At 48.8% G+C, this 20362-nt stretch overlaps 1 protein-coding gene across 7 annotated transcripts in view; it reads right to left on the reverse strand.

Annotated features, from left to right (window-relative positions):
• CAMTA1 (calmodulin binding transcription activator 1) overlaps positions 1-20362 on the reverse strand; it is a 240515-nt gene that overhangs the window by 178721 nt on the left and 41432 nt on the right. For all 7 annotated transcript variants that reach the window (XM_030508028.1, XM_030508031.1, XM_030508025.1 and 4 more), the window contains one exon: positions 1552-1619. In XM_030508028.1, the coding sequence (XP_030363888.1) occupies positions 1552-1619 (68 nt within the window). The remainder of the gene's footprint in view (positions 1-1551; positions 1620-20362) is intronic.

Consider the following 20362-nt stretch of genomic DNA (forward strand, 5'->3'; position numbering starts at 1 on the left):
ACAAAGACCGGGGAGTGCTCCAGCTCAGCGCCGCAGCGAGGGCACCAATCCTGCACCACCTGATTGTATGAACTCAGCATTTAACTCTCCCGATTGATTTTTATATTAAGAAAAAGGAAGAAAAGACCCAACTCCGTGATTTAAGAAGGTCCTTGAAGAGCCGTCACAACTCTCCTTCTCCTGGGACATTCCTTCTTTCAAGTGTAAACACACAGGGGGAAGGTACTGTAATATTCATCAGAAAATGACTTTCATGCCTTGCCTTTAGCAAACCAAACTCTGAAAATCATAAGGTGCTGTTACAAGTGCATTTATAATCTCATATGTTTAACGACACCGTGTATATCCAGACTAGTTCATCTCTTCTCTGACCGCTTAACAGCCTTCTATGGCAAAGAGTCAGCAAGAAATTGTTTTGTATTAATTCTGAAGTTCGGGATTACCAGGTCAGGAAAAAGCCTTCTCTAATCTTAAACTACCTGCTGCCCTGCACTGAGAGGGGCACTGAAACAAGGCACTCACCAAGGGGAGACTCTCTGCTTCCCATCAGCAGGAAAGGTCCCCCCCAAGGGCCCTTCACCCACCACAGCCTCCTCCACCTCCATCCTCTCTTCACTGGGAGCCAGGAAACACCCAGGGAATTAACCCACATTATCCATTAGGTGCAACATCATTCCTTGTGTCTCACTGGAATTCCTGCCCCTGCTGATTGCCGAGGGAGGCGATGCCAAACCCAGCAACAGGCTGCTCGGGATGCCTCTGGCACCGCAGCCCTGCAGTGGATGGCGATGGGATGCAGGATGCTAGAGGCTTTTTCTCCCACCTTGGTCCTAAGCAGGCTCACCCAGTGACCTCAACCTGCTCAACAGGCAAGGGGTGGGTTGGGAAAAAGAGGAAAAGGAAAAAAACCCACAATATTAGAAAGGCAGAGTCAGCTTTTGTAACGTATGGAAACGTTGTGAGCCTGAGCACAGCCGGAACAGCAGGAAAACATCCGCAGGCGAAACCTCACGTCTGGGGTCCCAGGGGAGCGCAGGAGTTAAACATTTATGGCAGCGCGAAGAAGACATGACATTTACTGAATAATAAACTGCAAACATGTCTGTTAATGCGGCTTTTTGGGATCTCCTCGCCATCAAACACTTAACCCCAGCAAGAAAAACACCAAAACGCAAACAATCCCCGCGACTGCATGTTAAGCAGGCAGAGCACAGGGAGGGCTCTGCGCCTCTTCATTTGGAATTGGAGGCTGCAGGGAGCTCTCAGGATAAGCAGCCTGCAACCTCGCTCAGAGGCCTTCAAACCCGCCCAGCTGAGGGGTGCAGTTAAATCCTGAGCAATCAGGTTACAACTTTAACCTGTCAAGACTGCAGCTCTTCCATTTTTAATCACCCCGACTTCAGTCAATGAAAGGCTCAGCAAGGCAGTTAATGGGGGTTTGGTGTCACCAGCCACCGAGCACAACTGAGAGGTTGCACTCAGTGGCCAATGCACCAATGAGCGAGTCACCGTCGAGAATGAGTCAATGGGCTGAAGCATGAGCAACGTTACCTTGTTTTAGGGGAGGTTGTTAGCCATTCTTCGTGCTTTTCAAACGTTATTAAATAAGCTGCAATTTCCTGAAAGAGAAATGTAGAAAGAAAAAGAGTTATTTGCATGGAGAGTATAAAACGGGAGAGGTTTATAACAGAGTTTTGTAACAGAGACAAGGAGCTGTAGGTCAGCAGCTTAAGTCAGGTTCTGATAGGGCACACTTGGGCCATTTGGTGTTCACGCCACCAAAGCCAGACTGAAGCAACGTCATGAAGAGATGCAAAAGAGCATCAGCATCTTCCAGCACAGACAACTGCTGGGAACTGCGGTGACCACCGAGCCCCCAGCGTCACGTCGGGAGGCAAAGGGGAGGGCAGTGCCACCGGGAAGCTGAATTAAATATTTATAAATAGAACAGCATCACTGCAGAGAATTACTCAATTATTAATCGTTGCCATAAAAAGGCAGCGGGTGACATCAACGTAAGTCATCGCTCCCACTTGCAGGAATGATACGGGCGATTACTTCCAGATCAGGACCGATATGTTTGCAGGAAATTATTGGCGCTGGTGAGATAATTCACACCGGTGCTGGTACACAGGCCTGAGGAACAGGGGTGGCTGCTCCTCGCTTCCCTTTGTGGGACGACCAACAAGACCAGGGACCAGTGACCATCCACAACCACGATACTGCTGTAATCACCAGCAATATCCCAACACCTAGAGATGGCCAAGGACCCCCAGGGCTGAATTCCACAGGCTGCTGGAAACAAGCTTCCTGCCCTCTCCCAAGGGGACACTGAGAAATATGTAGGGTTTGATGGTTCTCCTCCAAAAACTGCCTCCCAGTTGGGTCTAGAATCTCCCTCTCAGAGACCTGTGACCACCAGAGCGATGCAGAAAGGTCAGTGAAGCGGCCTCAGGTTAGACCCCAAACCCACGTGCAGTTTAATCTCCAGAGCTCCCACATCAGGAGCATCTACAGGCTGTGCCACCATGAAGGTATCGCACAAGAAATGGGTCTTTTGACCAGGAGATGATTTTTTTTGCCTTTTTTGTTGAAAATGAAGACAGTTCTATATAAGGGTTGTAGCTGTATAGTACCAAAGCTAAAAAAATCCACAATGCTCTCCAACCAGCTGGCCCAAGCATCTGCTAGAGCCACAAAATGCAATTATATTACTCCCAAACGAGACGTAAAAATATCTTGTTTCCAATACTCTTGGTTTTAAGACTCATACTTAATGTCCTCTGGGTATTGCAGCGGTGCCAGATCTCGGTGTTATGTACTTTATTAGAGTTGTGTGAATGTCATATTAATGACTCCTGACCAACATGTTTACACTGCAAATAAATTCTCCCAGAAGCCACCGCCGCATCCCTTCTTTCCCAAGCCCGACTCCGCAGTTTTAACTGATGACTGCAGCAGCAGACGATGGCAATGGCACCACTTCTGCAGGAGCCAAGGAGGAGCAGCACGGACACCAAGCTCCAAACCCACCTCTGTTTAATTTGTGGCTAATTAGTGTAAAACTCACTATCAAAAGGCCCTGGTGCAGCCCTCACAGGGACACCAGCACGGCTCCACACTCACGACCTTCCAGAAAACCCACCAAGCCTCGTGATTCCATAGGAGCTGCAGTTCAATCAGATGCACGTGCTAAAGTTTGGACACTACATGGCCAAGAAGGTCTGGCCCCAGATTTCCATCACTCCCTGCACAAGCCACTGATGCTCCATGAGCCCAGCTTGGTGCAGGGTGTGAGTTGTAGGAGCCAACGGCTGATTTTATGTATATAGAAATAAAACACTCTGGAACTAAAATCCTTCTGGAACTATAAAAGAAGATCTCTGGGTTTTTCCCTCAGAGCCAGTACAATATTTCCACCAAATGTGCTGTGGTCTGCAGAGTTTTACTCCCATCCCATCCCACGTTGTGTCTGTTACAAATCTGCATCATCTCAGACCTTGCAGCTCCGGAGATACCAAGAGATGAGCCCCAGTGGGTGCTGAGGAGGTAGCTCCTCACATCCTCTTCAGCACCCATATGCCCTGGACCCCCGTGGAGGCGAGGCTGCAGGAGCACTTACAGAAACAAACCCCCTCATGAGAGACAGATCTGGCTGATTCACCCTCAAAACCCTGCAAAGATGGGCGGGTTTGGGGCGTTCAGGTTAGCACAGGATTTTGCCTATTCCTACTAAAAATCAACTTGCCATAAGGGAAACAAAGCAATTTTAAACTTTCACGGCTGAATAAGCATCCTGCTATAGGACAGAAATCTGAAGTACTTAAGGTGGACAAATGTCAGTCTTACCCAAGGCTTGTACCCTCTATTCCTTCCAGCTGGCCTGTGCCCTGCACACTGGAGATCTCCATCCATCCATCTATCCCAAAACTATCCCAGAGGAAGGAGCTGCAGCAGCTGGAGACAGAACCTTTGTTTCCATGCTGCTGGCCTGGGCCTGCCCAGCAGATTTGGGCAGACCAAAGGATAAGCTGCAAATCGATGCTATGGGCACAGGATGAGGCACCACGTGAGTGTTCCTGCGATGGCTGGCAGCTCCCAGCCCTGCTCCCATAGCACAGATCCAGCCAGGCTCCACGCTGGATCTTCTGACAACTCAAAACGTATAATTCAATTCTTCTAACAGGCTAAAAGAAGGATCCACATCAACTAGGATAGGAGCTCCCCCAGGCTTTCTACTTAATGATATATTACAGCCTGATTTCCCCCCTCCAGAGGAAATACCTTGGATAACAAGGAAAATCTAGCTCACAGCAGCACTGTAAATTAACACGTCCAGCAGAGAGACAGCGAATCCTGCTGCTGCCTTCCCTGCCCTGAGTGCTCACAATTACAAGGACGGGCACACAAATGGGGGGACAAAAAGACACTAAAAGCCAAGGAAATCCTCCCATCCCCTGCTGGCCCTGCCCGCAATGCCGGCACCAGAGCACTAACCACATCCTTTACCATGAGGAGGAACCGGCACACTTGGCATCACGAGCTGGTGCGATGAGAGCAGCCCCACGCCACGCAGGGATAACAGAGATGTCTGGTTAGTCTGACACCCAGGCGCCAACTTCTGTCACTACACGAGCACCAAGGCTCGGGGAGAACAAGAAATCTCTCGTCTGCCACCTCAAAGTGGAGCAGAACCGTGGCGAACAGATGAGGTGATGCTGAGCGGTGCTCGTGGTGAACGTACACACATGGACAGAGCCAGGCGGAAAGGTGGGTCTGGAGGAAAGGCACATCCTGGGCACCGGGTGAGCCCCAGGCTGGTGCTGCACAGAGAAATACTGGGTTTCCAAGGGAAACAGATAGAGAGCACAAGCAGCAGAGGAGGTTCGGATGGAGAAAGCCTGTCCTGGGGAGGATGCGCTGGGGAAGGCCTCCCTGCAGTCAGCAGCGAACTCCCTCTAAATCCAATTCTTTCCATGTTCTGCTTTCTGTAACTACACAACTTTGTGTCCATCGCCCAGTGCAGTCCCAGCAAACCACAGAACCCAGGGTTGGCAGCAACAGCCGGGTACCACAAGCACCGCGGGGGGTGCTCCCAGGTCGAAGGCAAAAGGAGATGATTTTGGGGAAGAGATGATTGGGGTTGGATTAGATGACCTTTGAAGGTCCCTTCCAACCCAAACTATTCGATCATTCTGACACAGACACGTGTCATAAATCTGAGCAAAGCCCGAACCAAGCTAAGGGCGAGCCCAAGCAGCCCAAGTTATTAAAAAAGCTATTTTTGTTTCAAATCCATCAGCCAGGTGAGGAAAGCACAACCTGAGAGATGCCAAATACACAGATGAGGTTAGTGAGGAGTCTTGAAAGCAGCGCAGGAGGAGCTGCGGACAGGAGTGCTGCACCCCGAGCAGCCCAGGTCTGGAACTCTTCTTCCCAAACCCCACATCCCACCAGCTCCTGCCAGTAAATAATTCCTGCGGAGTTTTTGCTATATGTAGATTGGGAAAATCAACCTGAAGGGCCCAGAAGAGAGTGGTCGGAGCAATGCTGGTGTTTTATCTGCAAGAGATGCTCTCTGAAGGCATCTGCCTGTCTGCTCACAAAGAGCCGGTGCTCATCAGCCACTCGGGGCATGTATCCCCCTTGTGACACCAACACCCTCTTTCCTTTTGAGAAAGGAGGCAGAAATAGATTTATCACTAGAAGACACAAAGTCATTAAATAATTAAAACCAAAACTATAGGCACAATAAAAGCCCTCTGATAAAAACCCTGCATTTTAATGTGCGTTAATTCCCCTAATGATTCTCTGTGTGTCTTAGAGGGTCAAGTCAATGTCTTCACCAAAACATTCAATTACATCCCATTCATCCTATCTTTGGAGAGAGCCTATTGTTTGCTTTTGTCTCCTATCAAACCCTTTTCCCTTTGCTTCCTAACCGAGATTACAAACAAAAGGCAGCGTGGCACCAGCAAGGTCAGATGAGACAGCGCCATGCTGTGAGCCCCAGCACTGTCCTCGGCTCTGCTCTGCCATCAGAAAGCAGATGAAGGAAATAAAAGGACACGCACGCTCCCCACAAACACCCTCTCATCAGCAAGTCCCCGAGGTGCCACCATCAGGGCATGTGGCACCCGGTGCCCAAGGCCACCCAGGAGCATCTCTGTAGCCAAGGGCACCAACCCCTTGGTCATAACGTTCCACCCAGCCCCGCATCCCATCTGAGCCCTGCTTGGGAAACGTCGTCAGCAAATAATGCTTTAAACTGAAAAGCAAATGGCTTTAACCTGCCAGAGGGGACACTGAGATGAGCTCTGAGGCAGAAGCTCTTCCCTGTGAGGGTGCTGAGGCGCTGGCACAGGGTGCCCAGAGAAGCTGTGGCTGCCCCATCCCTGGCAGTGTTCAAGGCCAGGTTGGACACAGGGGCTTGGAGCAACCTGCTCTAGTGGAAGGTGTCCCTGCCCAGGGCAGGGGGTTGGGACTGGAGGAGCTTTAAGATCCCTTCAACCCAAACTGTTCTATGGTTCTATGAACTACCGAAAGCTGTGCAGATCCAGCTCTGTTTCTGACCATGCCGCTGTTTTCACAGCTAGGATAAAAGCTTGGCTTTCCCACCTAAGGCAGAGCCTGCAGGACTGCGCCCTACATTCATAGCTTAAACAAGGAAAATAGGTTTAATTTGATCAGCTAATGGAAGAACCCTGTAAAGCAATTAGATATTTAAACATTCAGATCATGTGAGTCATGTTTTACCCTAAACTTGGTCATATAATTCAGTGGTTTAATTTATGCTCTGTTGCTTGGGCTGACAGCATTTTATATAAATGAACATTTATTTTTATTTTGCATTCCCCTGTTTAACATTATTAAGTTTGCATGCAAAGAGCCATCGACTGTACATCCACATTAACTGTGTCAGACAGGACACAAGTGGGCTACAGCATCTCCAGACGTCTGCCACCAGTGACGTCCCTGCTGCTCTTCCTGCAGCTTCACCCCAGCAGCCCTTGCACTGTTAATCACAGAACCCCAGAGTGGTTTGTGTTGGAGAGAGCTTAATGCTCATCCAGCTCCAACCCCTGCCACGGGCAGGGACACCTTCCACTAGAGCAGGTTGCTCCAAGCCCCTGTGTCCAACCTGGCCTTGAACACTGCCAGGGATGGGGCAGCCACAGCTTCTCTGGGCACCCTGTGCCAGCGCCTCAGCACCCTCACAGGGAAGAGCTTCCTGAGATCCCATCTCAGCGTAAGCCCGGTGTGAGCGGGGCAGGGGAAGGAGCTGCAGACGCTACCCGGGTGCTGTGCAGCACCAGCACCACGCTTCCACCCAGCGCTACGTGACTGCAGCTTCTCGGCCGCTTCAATATTTAACCGCGGCACCAGCCGGAGCTGCAGCAGGAGTGACCTGGTGTCACCTCCCGTGCCCCAGCCACAGGGAGCAGAGCACTCACCTGCACACACTACACAGCCGCTCTGGGATGTGTGTTTGTCCTCATGGACAGACACTGGGGAGGACTCCAGCACTGGGCAGGGAACGGACCCATGCACAGGGATCCATCACCCCAGCGGTGTCAGAGAGAACCCTTACTGCGACCCGAAGAGGATTCCCCAGGCCAGGCAGCTTAAGCCACTCTCTGGTCTCAAAGTAATACATCATTACTTTAAAAACCTAAAGTCTGAATTTCAAGTTATTACTTTGAATTATACACACCCAAATTAATAAGCTTGAAATATATGCATGTTCTAAGAGAAAGCAAAAGAGTTTGTACACATCTCTGGATTTATACCACACAACTAATGCAGTTGTGATCTCTTAAGCAAGCAGGGTTCATTCTCTGAGGATATCGTCGCGTCCTCACTGTTATAAGACAAATTCCAGCCCACTGCTTCCTTATCATCCTTCCGCTCCGAAATGAAAATACAAATTCATGTTGATTATGTAGCACCTTCTCAGCTGGGATCAAGCCATTTTCATTTTCCAGCCGTCCCCACTCTCAACGCCATTAATATTCTGATTATTCCAACTACAAACTGATCTGAAAGCCACACAGAGCGAGTTCTCCCTACCCCGTTCAGCATCTCTGGAACAAAACCCGCAAAACCATTTCATCTCTCCCATTGTTTGGCCTTTTTCAGGCCAGGCTTATTTTGGCCTTGAAGTGCTACCTCTCTGCAACTTTCTAAAGCAGAAGTGATGGGCTGCACACCCCGCAGCTGACAACGGGAATAGAGCCAAACATTCCTAGCACCCTCGCAGGACAGGGATCCCCTTTGTCACAAAGTCCTGCCTCACTGGGACTTGACCTTCACCTCCTCGGAGCCAATGCAAACTCCTCCTCCACAAAGGTACTATGGGAAACATGGATCCCTGCATCCCTCTGCTCCTCCCTCCCGGAATGATGCTCTCACCCTGGGATGCCCTTTGCCATCCGCTGTCTGGTGGTATCGACACAAGGACACTCTGCTTCACCCTGTGCTCCACCACCACAGCTCCTGCAGCAAACACTGGGGTTTAGATGCCTGTGCTCCTGCAGACAGAAACCTCACAAATCACCAGGATCCAGCAGCTCCCGAGCCATCACCGCTGGGGTCCCAGCTCATTGCCTGGTGAAGGAAAGGCTTTTCTTTATTCCTGGAGCAATAAGCCAAACCCCACTCCAGAAGGGTCTTAAAGGAGATTTATTCTGCAGAAGCCGTTTTAGAGCCTCTGAGTAGGAGAGAGCGATAAATATTCCAGCTTTCCCCAGTCCCCGCTGCTGCCACGTGTCCCCCTGGGAAGCAGCAAAGCAATAGGAGAGGGGAGAGGGAGGGATGAAGGAAGTGTAAAGGGGGGAGCAAAAGATCCATTACCAAAACCTGAGGATGGTAATGGATCCGTTACCTGAACATGAGGATGCAGGGATGGAGGGGGAAAGCTCACCCCTACTAAAAGCAGCGCATGCTCACACAGAGGCACTTATTTATACCCTTGAAAATGCCATGAAACAGCTCAAACCAGACCCTTGGTCTATCACCCTAATGGATGGAGAACATGTTGGGGCCCAAAGTGTTTCCTGCTTTGCCAGAGAGCAGCAGCCGGCTGCTGCCAGCTCCATCACCAGCATCGCCCAGCAGAACACACCTCTGCAGGGTTTAAATCCTGCCAAAGAGGCTCAGTGGCAGCCCGGGGACCACTAATTGGCACCGCAGGAGAATAAAGCCACCGAGTGGAAAAGGCATTTGGCTGGGGAGCCGTGCGGCTGGATTGCAGGCACTGGGATGTTTTCATTAACAACAGCGTCTCACTAACCATCTGCTAAAGGTCCACACTATTAATTTAACAGGAAAAAAAAAAATGGAATAGATTACTCTTACAGTTTTCAATTAAAGGACATGATGTCTTCAAACTGCAACCTTAATTAGACATTATAGGATGACATTTAGGAATCCTGAGCTCCCGTTGCTGATCAAGGTGTCTGACTGAAGGCGTTCTGCAGTAACGCCAGGGCAGCACCCGGACAGATTTGAGGTGTATAGATCTGTAAGGCTCAGCTCAGTTAAACCAAGGCATTCTTCCCAGGTCAGCACGACCAGAGCTCAAAGTGCCTAGTCCTGGTCACTCTTAAACTGCTATGAAGTAGCAAGTGGACAACTTCAATGCTTCACTTTCAAGGCTAAACCTGGTAGGAAGAAACTGAGTTAAGGTGAGAAACGGTTTTCTCTAAAACACATGGAAAGGAGAAGAAAAAAAAACCCAATCAAGTGAATAAGCAGCAGTTCACAGACGGCACAGTTGAACAGGCTCTGTGTGGCAATTTCACCTACCAAATGCACGTGGAAAACAGGAAACTGAAATATGCAGTGGGTCTTTGTAACAGCAGGACAACGATTCTGCACAAACACACTGAGCAATGGTTGTCCTGAACCACCCGCTCGGAACACCATTAGTTGCAAGTATCAGCAAAGTCAGACCTTGAGTCAGGCAGTGCCTAATGGGATTAGGATGGATTTTATCTTCCACTTAAGTCCCAAACTGAGGGAAAGTCAGTAAAACAGAGCAATATTAAATAACACCCAATCTTTAGTTACTGGAAAATACCCACAGATCATTACATGCTTATTTTATTATTCTTATTCTTTCTTTTAAATGACCTTGGACTAAACCTCACAACTTAAAGAAAACACATGGACTATTGTCTCACTGTCACTGTTGGCTTTCGTACTGCCAATGGGGCTGCTCTTCTGTAGCCTGAGTCATGTGTGCAATGGGATCAAAATAGAAAAGTCAGCAAGATAGATGTATCTACAATGCATAATTACAGCATAATAACCAGAATCTCCATTTCTGCAGAGAGGAAAACCCATGGAGCCATTCCCATCACCTTCTGTCAATGCCATACAAAGGCAATTCCAGATCCTCAACCAAGACTGGCCAAGTCCAACCTCTCCAGCCCCAGTAAACGAAGGGGATGAAGGATGCTGGTGGATTTTAAGCTGTCAGCCTGTGGACTGCTCTTCTTAGGAGCACATTTGGGGGGAAAACCTTGGGTTTTGTTTCTTTGCAATCTGCTGCTACAATCATTTGGCTGGGAACCAACATGGATTTCCTCCTTTTGGGTTTCAAAGTGTAAAACACAGACATAAAGTGAATAGCACTGGTCAGAGCAGGACACTGTGCTTGGGGTTTGCAATTGTTCTGCCACACATGCAGCCCCAAATCACAGTCAGTGCCGATCGCCAGATGAGGTGAAAACACCAGCACCTTCTCCATCTGCCTTTTCCTGCATTGAGCCCGCAGCAAACCCTTCCAAAGAACTGTGCAAGGTTCATTAAAAGGAAAATATCCAGGGTAATTGCCCCTTTCTGCATATTCCCCACTCCAATATTCTCTAACATAATAATGTTCCACATTCCTGCAGAACTGTCTTTTCAGCATGTTTTTGCATTATGCCTAATTTTGTAAGAGTTTTTCAGTCCCACATAACGACACAGTTCAATGCAGAATCAGATATAAATCTGGCTTAAGAGACTCTCAACAGGAATTCATTTAAAACTGTAAATGTTAAAAGATTCTGCCTCTGATTTATGGCGTTTTCTTATTTCAAACGGGGAATTAAAATCCTTCTTAAAAGATCCATACTAAATCATGATAAAAGCTCTGCTCGAGTGGCGATGCTGGTCAGAGCAAGAGCCACAAAGCACAGCACTCTGGAAAGAGCAGTGCCTGGGACATTTTGCGTCCTCGGCAGGCGCTGTCCTGCGATGAACTCAGTCCCCATCTCTCAATCACTGCAAAATGGACTCCTGGATGCTGCTGCTTTCATGCCTCATCTCCCCCTCCTGCCCTCCAAGTGTGAGCACCCCCCTTCTCCCAAAGATCTAGCTAAATAAAGGAGTTGCTTTACTTTAAATTATTATTTAATGGTTTTATTCCATTAATATTAATAATTTTTAATAATAGTAATTAATAATGACTATTGACACAAAGTCTCGCCCAGCTCTCCAAGGTGCTCTGTAAATATTGCACAAGTATCATTGTGCAAACAATATTTAATCTTAAAGGTGACCAATGCTACTCATTATTATCACTCCTATAATAATCTTTAATGTTTCATGCTTGTGAACAGATGAAATCACACTGACCAAGCCTTAAGCATCATAGCACCGCAGCCCCGTAACGCACACAGGGGGGTTCATCAAGTTTATGAAAAGGATCATTTGAAATGAAGCCGTGCAGTGCACTGATACAATTCCCAAGTGGATTTTTAAGTATCCAAGATCCCAAAAGAGCAGGGGCCTATGAGAGACTAACAGCTTTAGGTCATCCTTCCTAGAGATGCATCCACTCCATCACCAGACACCAAGCTGCCCGTAGGAGCCCGTAACCTTGTACTGCTCCATTAAGTGTAAGAATCTAAATGGGAGAAGGACCAATATCAAACAGAGAGTAAACAAAGGCAGCCAGAAAAAAGGTTATTCAAATATTGATACAATTAATTGCTCATTCCTCGCAGGCCACAGAGCTATTAGCAGAAGCCAAGGGCTCTGTGCTGCGCAGCCTCTGGAGATGCAGAACGCGGCACCCGTTTGTTCATTAAAGCCTCTGTGGGTCACCCAATGCTCAGACCTGAAAACACTCCAGTTAACTGCAGTGATGAGGCTCTGAAATGCTATTTCTATGTCCCAACCATCCCTCACAAATCTTCCCAGAGACAGTATAATGGAGTTTAAGGTCTTCTTGCTGCCATTGCTCTTCATCACGCAGCTGTGTGAGCAAAATCAAACACCAGCAGGTATTTGTTCTCTTCCCCAAACATCCGCCCAATTAATCCAGATAAACCTCAAACGAAACCTTGGATGTCAGTGGGATAAAAGAGACCTTCCGAGGTGGTGGGTGTCAGTACCTGGAACATTAGAAGCGATCCCATTCCACAACCAATTATGAAACATGTCCCCTGCCCTCCCCATGGGGAGCAACCAGCACAGCAAAGGGAAAAGAAAACCCAAAACACCTTAGGGACAGAGCTCTGTTCCCAGGCGAGGTGAAGACCCGAGCCATTCGCACTGTACATCTGAATGCCAGACACTCCTTCCTTCATGACTCCTTAAGTTCTTCCTTCTGCTTTTAACTGTTGGTGATGTTTAGAAACAAAGAGTATTGGAACCCAGCTGCAATTTCCAGTTCCCACTGGTGCTGATGGGTTGGTGGGTTGGTGGTTCTCCCCCAGTAAATCAATGGATTCTTCACAGAAACAGGAACAACAGGTCCTAAGTTCCTGGAAATGCTGATTAATGGATGGGATTGGCTCCTGTGCAACTCGTTATGCTCATGGCTGCCATCAAACCATCTTCCCTCCTACACAGGGCATGAAAGTGGGACTATTTCTGCTCTAGGGAGGTATCCGGCCATGACTATTAACCCAGGGCCATCAGCCTGGGTGTCCCAGCAGACCCAACCCCGAGAAGGACCTGCTTCCAGCTGGTTTTCATCCGCTTGGAAGCTCACCCTCCAACCTGGAATGATTTGCTGTGTTAGAACAGAAAGTAAACAACCCAAACCCAGAGCAGCAGCATCAGGGAACCAGCAATTCTCTGCAGGCTCTTTTCAGACGGCTGAGATTTTAGTAATTTCTTGCTTTTGAGAAAACACTTCAGAAGAAAAAAAGACACTTAAAATGACCAAAAATGACCACAAAAAGGGGGACATTATTTGTGTGACAAAAGCTGTTTACAGCTCTGAGCAGTGCCAAGATTTCCTGCATTTCTCCTGCAAAAGGAGCTGAGCAGCAGCTTGCTGTAAACCCAGGGATGGTGCCTGTATCCCGGGAGCAGAGCACGGGACACACATCACCTCTGGGCTCCCAGCGGCTCCCAGCCACCGCAGGCTGTGCCGGGGCTGCTTGTGCTTTATTACAGAGAGAGATGCTGAGAGCAGGACTGACGTTTCCAAAGGTTAAGCATCACAGGCGGTTTCGTGCTCTTTACATTTTAAAGTGGCTGATTTCTGCTTTTCCTTAATATAAACTAAAAATAATCATCAATCCAAACATCCGCTCCCGGGGTGGGAGCCCTTTGGGTCCGTGTTCAGACAGAGAAGGGAAGGAGGCTGCAGGGGCTGGTGCAGGTGTTATTTTTAGCACGACAGCTATTTACGAGCTCCATTCCCAGAGGGAATTCAGGGAGGAAAAGGGATGCTGATGCGTTTCTTACTAAATATAGCCAGAGAGCGAAGCACTGTACAGAGCGCCGGCTCCTGCAAGGACACAGCCCGGGTGGGACCCACCACCCCAACAGAGGCTCTATGCATGGGGCTGGGTGCTCAGTTCACTGCATTTTAACCTTCCAGCTCTTGGTGTTTGGAAAAAAGCTTTTTAAAAGCAGCTCTTAGACCTAATTGGCTCCAATTTGAAGCCTTGATCCTGTAATGAATGGCTCCAGAAATCAAACAAAGCGTTTTCAACACAAATAAAATTGCCTGTTATGAAAGCAGAACGGTTTTAGGGTAATATTGACTTGAACATGCTGTCAAGGCAAATCAACAGCAGGGAGGAAAACAACCCTCCCTCTTTAAGGCAGTCCAAATCCAAATCCAGCCACTGAGAGGGGACCTCATCCAAGCCTGTGCTTTATGGCCCTAAATGAAGTGAGGGGCTCACTGTTAGTGGGCTCATTTCATAATTAAAGATACATACCATTAAAAAAACAATTGTCTTGCTTAACAAAGAGCGAGCTGCATTTCAGAATTACTCTGTTCTTCTCCATCTTTAAGCATTTAAAGATCTCAGGAATCAGTTTTGACATCAAGGCGCTCCCAGCTCGGTGGGGATGCCCTGTCTAACTCCTCCTGTTCAGTCCTCAGCCTACATCCCCTGTCGCTCGGTATTTACCAGGGAGCTGTGCTGCCCACTGTGGCTGCGCTGGCTCCTGCCCTTGCCTTCAGGCAGAGTTGTTTCCATTTGCTCAGTTCACATGGGAGTTGGAAGTGCCATTCCTCAATCCCCACCCTGGAGCCGAGCGCCGCGAGAAGAGGCGATGCAGAAAGGCTGCAGCTATTTGCAGACATGCGAGAAGTATACAGAAGGAGAAAAAGGACATCCAGGCAAGTCAAACATGTTGAGGTTTCTCCTTCCGCCTGGAATGCTGCATTCAGAGAGGGGCTTTTGACAAGGGTCCGTAGGGACAGGCCAAGGGGAATGGCTTTAACCTGCCAGAGGGGAGACTGAGATGAGCTCTGAGGCAGAAGCTCTTCCCTGTGAGGGTGCTGAGGCGCTGGCACAGGGTGCCCAGAGAAGCTGTGGCTGCCCCATCCCTGGCAGTGTTCAAGGCCAGGTTGGACACAGGGGCTTGGAGCAACCTGCTCTAGTGGAAGGTGTCCCTGCCCGTGGCAGGGGGTTGGAACTGGAGGAGCTTTAAGGCCGCTTCAACCCAAACCAGGCTGGGATTGTGTGATTCCCAGTTTTGGATATGGGGAGGGCTGCCCTGGCAGACAGTGGTGAGACCCACCACCCAGATATGCTCCATTGTCCACCCCAACACAACAGCCTCTGGGTTCAGCTCCATCCCCATCCCAGCACTGCTGCCAAAAGGGCTCCTTGGGTTCACACTGAGGAATTCCTGTTTGTTTCTCCCAGTTTCCCTCCCTGACTTGGGAGTTAAGATTTGTCACACTCCCTATCCCATCACTTAATGCATGCAAATTATGTTAAATATTTCATTCATTAAATGGCTCAGCTTATTACTGAATTGTACCTGAAGCTGTTCAGAAAGCTAATTCTTCTCGCACTTAATCACTAACGTGAAATAACCAACTCGAATGAATATTTCACAGCTTGTGCTAGGCAGAACTTTTATTCAAAACCCCCTCCCTTTCAGAGTTACTGTTTTAAGCACTTTTGTAACTTAAACTGTCAAGAGGGAACGATTTTATTCTGTTGTTAAATCTTATTTCACTCCCGGTGTGGAGGAGCCCAACAACCTGCCAAGGACCCAACCATAAATCCACTGGGAGAGAGCAGCGCTTTGAAAGCTATTTCCTAAACAGCTGAGGGAGAGGAGGAAGGCACAAGAATTTGAGAGCTTTTCTGTACTCCTGTAACTCACGGGTAGCTTTGCTGTTTGAAATGAAATAGCTCCTGCAATAGCCCATAATGTGCCACGAGTCCTTTGGGAGTTTAATAAGAGTAATGTGGAGTGGCAGGATCCATGAGCAGGCAGGAGGAACGGGGGGGAAAGGTGCAATTACAGGGGCGGCTCCGGCTATTTCCAGCCTCTCGGAAAGCCAAGGCAGCAGCGTCCTCGTCAGCGATGACAAGGTCATTACCAGCTCTAATTAAGGGAACAGGTCCTGGCTAACACACCGGCACAGCCTGGCAGCTCCCGACCCCATGGCACGGATCACCTTCCCGGGGTGGAGGCAGGATAAAACACACTGTGCTGCGTGCCCAAGGGATGCTGACGCAGGAGCGCTCTGCACCGCTGCCTGCTCCCACCATCGCTTTCCCGTTCGCATGCTATGGGCAGCTCCCAGGGAAAACAGACCCGGTTTCAACCCATCTTTTAACCGCCATGTGGCAGCTACATCTGTATGAACTCCCAGCCTTAGAGGAGGTAGAGCTGGTTAAAAATGAAAGCTGGAACGGCGCACAGACACCTAATGAAGTCCCTGGCCAGCGACCCAGGGCAAGGCGGCTCCATCCAGCCCAGGATGGAGGTTTACAGCCTCAGCCATGCACAGCAGACACCACAACACCCTGTGACATCCATCTCAGCTGGGAAAAACCTCTCCGTTTCCAATGGAAATATGCAAACCAGGCCCTGCACTGTAAATCTTCCTTCCCAGCGCTAAGGAGATAAGTAGGACCTATTAACCTCCCATGTTATTTCCAACTTCATTACTGGAGCTGACACGATGAGAGCGCACGGTGACGGCTCTTTTTGGCAGAGTGCATGTAAATCGCTTTCTCAAAGGAAATTACTTCTCTGGGCTGAATGTTATTAATCTAAGTTCTCCCTTAGTCAAATTGTTGCCCGTAATAAATATGGAACAGGTTGCTACGCTCATCTCTGAGGGCATCCCAATCCAGCTGCAGGTTTCCCTCCCATGTGAAACCTTTATGCTCTATGAGAGCATCCTTCACGCGATGATGGGGACCGTCCACCCCGATATCACCCTGTGCTTGAGAGCCCCATGATTTCATCATGAAGCTGTATTTCCACACTGCTGGTGTGGAGTGCTCCAGCAGCAAAACTGTGTGAGGAGCAAGCCACGGCAGGTAAGGCAGGGGAAGAGACACGGGGCATGCCCTTGACCTGCAACATGACATTGCACCTTCAATGACCAACACCTTCCATGGCTGGTGCCTCATTTCTGTCAGCTTTGGTATCGTTAAGGCAGCAAAACTTCCAAGGTTTAAGAGTTTATGCTCTTTCCCAGTGGATACACACTGGCATCCTCCATATGGAACTAAAAAAAACCCCAGAGCTTAAGCACTAACAGACCGGAAAACCTCATAAAAAACAGATCAAAACCTAATCTGAACTTCACCAAAGATGTGGCCAGAAAATAGAAATTTCACATCTTAAATTCCTGGAGGAACTATAAATTAAGGGGAATGTTATTTGCACGGTATTCCTTGGTTTTATTGAGAACCAGCTAATCACCAATAAAGATTTTCACTAAAAATACTCACAAAACACCCGGGTTTTTCCTGTCTTTCCCCCAAAGGGCACACAATTCCTCCTGCTCAAGCACCACAGGGTGAGGGCGCACACCTCTGGCACAGCCCGAGGTACGGGGCGGGTTCGGAGCACTGTAAATCCAGCGGCACAGGAAGCCCTTCTCCTCATTTGTTAGGCAGCCGAGTGTGAAAATGTTAACGCCGGCAGCAGAAATCATCTACGGGAAGTTCACCATTAAGATTTCATTCACATCCCACAGACCTGCTCATGCACAGCCCCTTGTGCATCCTTTCCACCCAATCGCAGCCATAACTGCCATGCCCTGTCCGGCCACCCTCACCCGGTGGCCCTGATGGGGGAAATCACCGTCATTCCATTAACTCCAACTTTTATTACACATATTCCTAAAAGAAAATAAATGCAGAGGGATTTTCAGTGTATATCTACTCCCCTAAACGAGTATTTTTTAACACGGCGTGCTGGCAAAGAGCACTGAAGTTGGGCAATACCATGGCACCTTCTTCTATTGAAACATCTCCATTTCAGAGGTGGCTCATGAAAGCCCCAAGCTGTGGGGAACAGGCACCTTCCCGTTGCTCCAAGCAAGCCTTTAGAGCTTGCTAGATGCCCTGCCCAGGAGGATAGTGAGCTGCGGACCTGGAGCAGCACCCCATGGATGTCAAACCGCACAGGCCAACTCTCCCATTGGAAAAACAGTGGTTTTCCTTAAGTCTTCCACTTATCACCAAGATTATCTCGATGCCCTTTCATCCCCCAAACATACCACTGTGTATAGGGCATCATCAGGGCTGTCCTTCCCTTGCACATACTTTACATTTAGTGTAAATAAACGCATTTTGTAGGGTCATGGTGGCTGCTGTCAAGGTGAACACCGACACACTCGGCATTTGGGCGGCGCTTACCATGTGGTCATGCCAAACTTCGGGTTGGATGCACCGGAGGCTCGGCATTGCCATAGGAAGCAGAACAACGCTCAGCACCATGGCTGGCACAGATGGGTTGGAGGCTGGAGGCACCAGGAAAACATTGTGTGGTTAAAGGCACCAGCCAGAGATGCTTCCACCCCTGGAGCAGGATGCTTGAGACATCACAGGCTCCTGCCGGCGCTCCCCAAAGCATCTCACCATCCTTCTCTCCATCTGTTTTCTGCACAGCACCTTTTCCCACGAAGCCCAACGGCTGCTGAGGCGCTGCTGATTCTCAGACGTGTTATTCTCAAGCCACAAGCACCGTGGATGTGCAGCAGGAGCAGCACAGACCCTGCCCCAGTGCAAGTCACAGCAGTAGATGGGAGAGGACCGGCAGAACCCTGACAGAGGACACACATCCCTCTTGGCAGAGAAGTGAGGGAAGAGAACGCGCAATAAAAGGAAGGCACGTGCATGGAAAACTGCTTCCCTACCAAAGCCACGTGATTTTTAATTTTCCTCTAATTTCAGGACTGCAGCACTGATATAAAAACCCCTATAAGTGTTTTAGGGAGATGGTAATGGTCCTATACTAAAATAATTCAACCAACACTATAATTTTAGTACCACTATCAAAATGAAATAATGGCTGTTTACTATGTTACACCTTTCAAATGACCTTCATTTGAATACAAATTGTGGCTCGAAACTCTAAAAGCTGCTCCATTTCAGGAGGCAGCAAATTGAGGATGTTTACCCTGGTTCACTCTGCCAGCAGCCTCCTCACCATCACCACGGAGGCTCAATGGTTTGGGGGGGATTTTGTTTCCCTCTTAAGATGCTTAAAGGACCCACGTGAATCCGGCTGGAGCCCAGGCAGGACAAACCCTCTGCTCCGATGGGAATCGCGCTTCCCGCGTTATCCGGAACTACTCGTCACCGGTGAGCCCCGTCTGCTCACGTCCTGGAAGATGGATGAGGATTCTCCTGCTATTAATCAAGCACCCAGCCTGAGATGGGTCCGACCTCAACCTGTGTGTACGGAAACACCTTGATTTAAGGCACAGGGTCTGCAAGCAGCAAGATGCTGCAGAAGGCATTTCGCTGCAGAAGGAATTTCACTACAGAAGTTCCCAGCATTTCCTCAGCCGCCTGGGGAACACCAGCCGAGCAGCAGCTATTTCTCTCTAATAATGAATTTTTGCCCTTTCATCAACATTAGTCAGAACAAGCTTGGAAATAAAAAAAACCCACTTGGTGCCAGGAATATAAAAGAAAACATTGACATGATGGGCAATAAGCAAACCCAAGCAACGTGCCCAGCTGCAGAGCAGCACAAGCTGGTAGCAGCCAATTCTTAACCCTTCAAACCTCATTCCTAAGCAGGGAAAAGAATGTATTACTGAAGAAAATGAAGTTTCTCTAAGAAGCACCAGACATCACATTACAAACTCCCTCCCTGCAGTGACACCGATGGGCAATGGCCCCCAGGGATGCTCCTCCCTCAGAAGCTCGGGGACATTCACCTTCCCCTCTTCTCCCCAACTCCCAAACAAGAAAACACCCAAAAACCCCCAGTTGAAGATGATTCAGGCTTCAGGCCAAGCAGCCGCGGTGCCTTTGGTGCCTTCACAATGCATGTGCCACAAGGGAAAATCCCCACGCTCCCAAAACACGGAGTATCTGTAAACATTCCCCCTCCAACACACCTACGTGTGATTACTCACAACGAGCGAGGAGGAGGAAGGAAAACCCACTTTTTGTTTTCAATTCTCTTCTCTGCATAAAAGCTACTGCAAGAGAAGCGAGGGGAGGGAGAGACCCCATGCGAGGGGAACACTGTTTCGGCAGCAGCCCCATTTTGGGGTGGAAAAAGGGGAAATCCCTTCTGTAAAGAGCAGCCTCTGCCTTTCCCCAGAGCCCTTTTGGGGAGCGAGGGCAAGGCCAGTGATGGATGCTCCAGCTGGAGATCCTGAGCCAAGGCTCGTCTCCTTCATGGTGACATTGTGGAGAAACAAACGGGGTTTAAACAATAGGTGTTGTATAAAACATCTGAAAACAAGACAAATTAGTCATTAAAAATTAATTTTGGAAAATTACCATCTTGCTAATAGGCGCCGTTATGGCTTTGCACATTCCTTCTCAGGCAGGAGGGAGGGAAGGGGTTTAACACACATTTTAACACACATTTTATTGTGTTTCATCAAAATGTGGAGAGAGACAAATGCCCTCAGAAGCCTGTGCTCCTGCACTCACACATCCACCACCCGAGC

Source organism: Strigops habroptila, chromosome 16 (genome assembly GCF_004027225.2).
Source record: "Strigops habroptila isolate Jane chromosome 16, bStrHab1.2.pri, whole genome shotgun sequence".
In the NCBI taxonomy this organism is placed as follows: Eukaryota; Metazoa; Chordata; class Aves; order Psittaciformes; family Psittacidae; genus Strigops; species Strigops habroptila.